Source organism: Rhagoletis pomonella, unplaced genomic scaffold (assembly GCF_013731165.1).
Source record: "Rhagoletis pomonella isolate Grant_MI unplaced genomic scaffold, Rhpom_1.0 Rhpom_scaffold_00014, whole genome shotgun sequence".
Classification (NCBI taxonomy): domain Eukaryota; kingdom Metazoa; phylum Arthropoda; class Insecta; order Diptera; family Tephritidae; genus Rhagoletis; species Rhagoletis pomonella.
This window is the reverse complement of record NW_023458568.1, coordinates 5,009,797-5,011,203: the sequence shown is the minus strand read 5'-3', so window position 1 is coordinate 5,011,203 and position 1,407 is coordinate 5,009,797. Positions and strand designations below refer to the sequence as shown.

At 48.7% G+C, this 1,407-nt stretch overlaps 1 protein-coding gene across 1 annotated transcript in view; it reads left to right on the top strand.

Moving 5' to 3' along the window:
* The window catches only part of LOC118749121, a 58,051-nt gene extending 57,347 nt beyond the window's left edge, over nt 1–704 (top strand). Inside the window, exon 4 of the mRNA XM_036483890.1 lies at nt 1–704. Within this exon, the coding sequence (XP_036339783.1) occupies nt 1–684 (684 nt within the window). The 3' untranslated portion in view covers nt 685–704.
* Nucleotides 705–1,407: the final 703 nt, after the last annotated feature.

Here is a 1,407-nt window from a genome sequence, read left to right as displayed (position 1 = left end):
ATTCGATCTCACGGTAAGGTCGACTGGCCAAGTCTACAGTTTGCGCTAAAGCGCCAGTTCGCATCGCAACGCACCGATTTCGAAATCCTGAGGGAGTTGACGGAGCGAAAACAAAGACCAGGTGAAGCTATCGACGAATATTTCCATGTGGTAGGTACACTGCGCTCGCGTCTCAGGAACCCGATCCCTGAATACGAAATAATAAGATTAGTAAAGGGCAACTTACGCGAATCTCTTGCCAAAATAGTCTACCCGATTTCCGCATACTCACTCGAACAGCTAAGGCTAGAATGCAAAGAAGTGGAACGTTGTTTTTCGCGCCGAGAACGCATGCTGTCAAGTGGCTTCGGACAACGCGCACAACAGGTTAACGAGATTAGCTCCATCGAAGATGAAGAGCGGTTTACTCCCGGTGATGAGGGTCAAGTCACCGTGGAGGAAATACGCCATCAACGCTCAGCTAAACAGCCAGCTGGCCGTAGACATTTTTCGTGCTGGAATTGTGGTGCTGAAGGCCACGTTTTCACCGAATGTATGTCGCTACAACGTCGAATTTTTTGTTTTAAATGCGGAAAGTCGGACGTCATAACACCTAAGTGTCCATCTTGCAATCCAGCGGGAAACGCAGTGCGGAACGCTATTACGACGGGGGAATCGCGCTCCACACAGACCCCGCACGAGTAGATGCCTCAACGAATACAGAACCAGACGAGGAGTTGGGTCGTGGTGCAAACTCAGCTGAAACCAAAACGGAAAGTCACATTTTTGAAATAATGACAACAAAAAGAAATAAAGTAGTCACAAAAAATGGAAGTATGCCACCTTACGAGGAAAGACTGAGGAAATATCTCGAAACACGCCAACGAATTTTCGCCGATAGTGCGCTAATGGGGCGCCGAATAGTGTCGCGAAGAATACAAAAGGCCCGGGAGAAATTCCGACAGCGGAAAACACTGCGGCAAAAAGTTGTAGCGTCGGTTAAACACGCCGATCAACAGGATCCGCGCGTTTACGCGGACATAGAGATAAAGGGGTTATCGACAAGAGGCCTGTTAGACACTGGGGCGTCCGTAAGCATTCTGGGCCAAGGCTGCCGCGAGTTCGTGGAAGAGATAGGCGCACCGATTGAAAAGTACTTTTCGTCTGTAAAAACTGCGGGCGGTCGCACGCACAATATACTAGGCAAGCTTACCATACCTGTGAAATACAAAAACGTAGAAAAAAACATTACATTTTTTTTATGCCCATACCTAGAGCAAAAGATTTACCTTGGGGTGGACTTCTGGCGCGCCTTCCGCTTGGCCCCAGAAGTGATATCCGTGAGTGAAATCGATTTGACCAAGTTAGAGCAAGAGATGGTGTCCGAAGAAGACAGGAATGAGCGGCGCGTGTTGCATGTCCTTACGG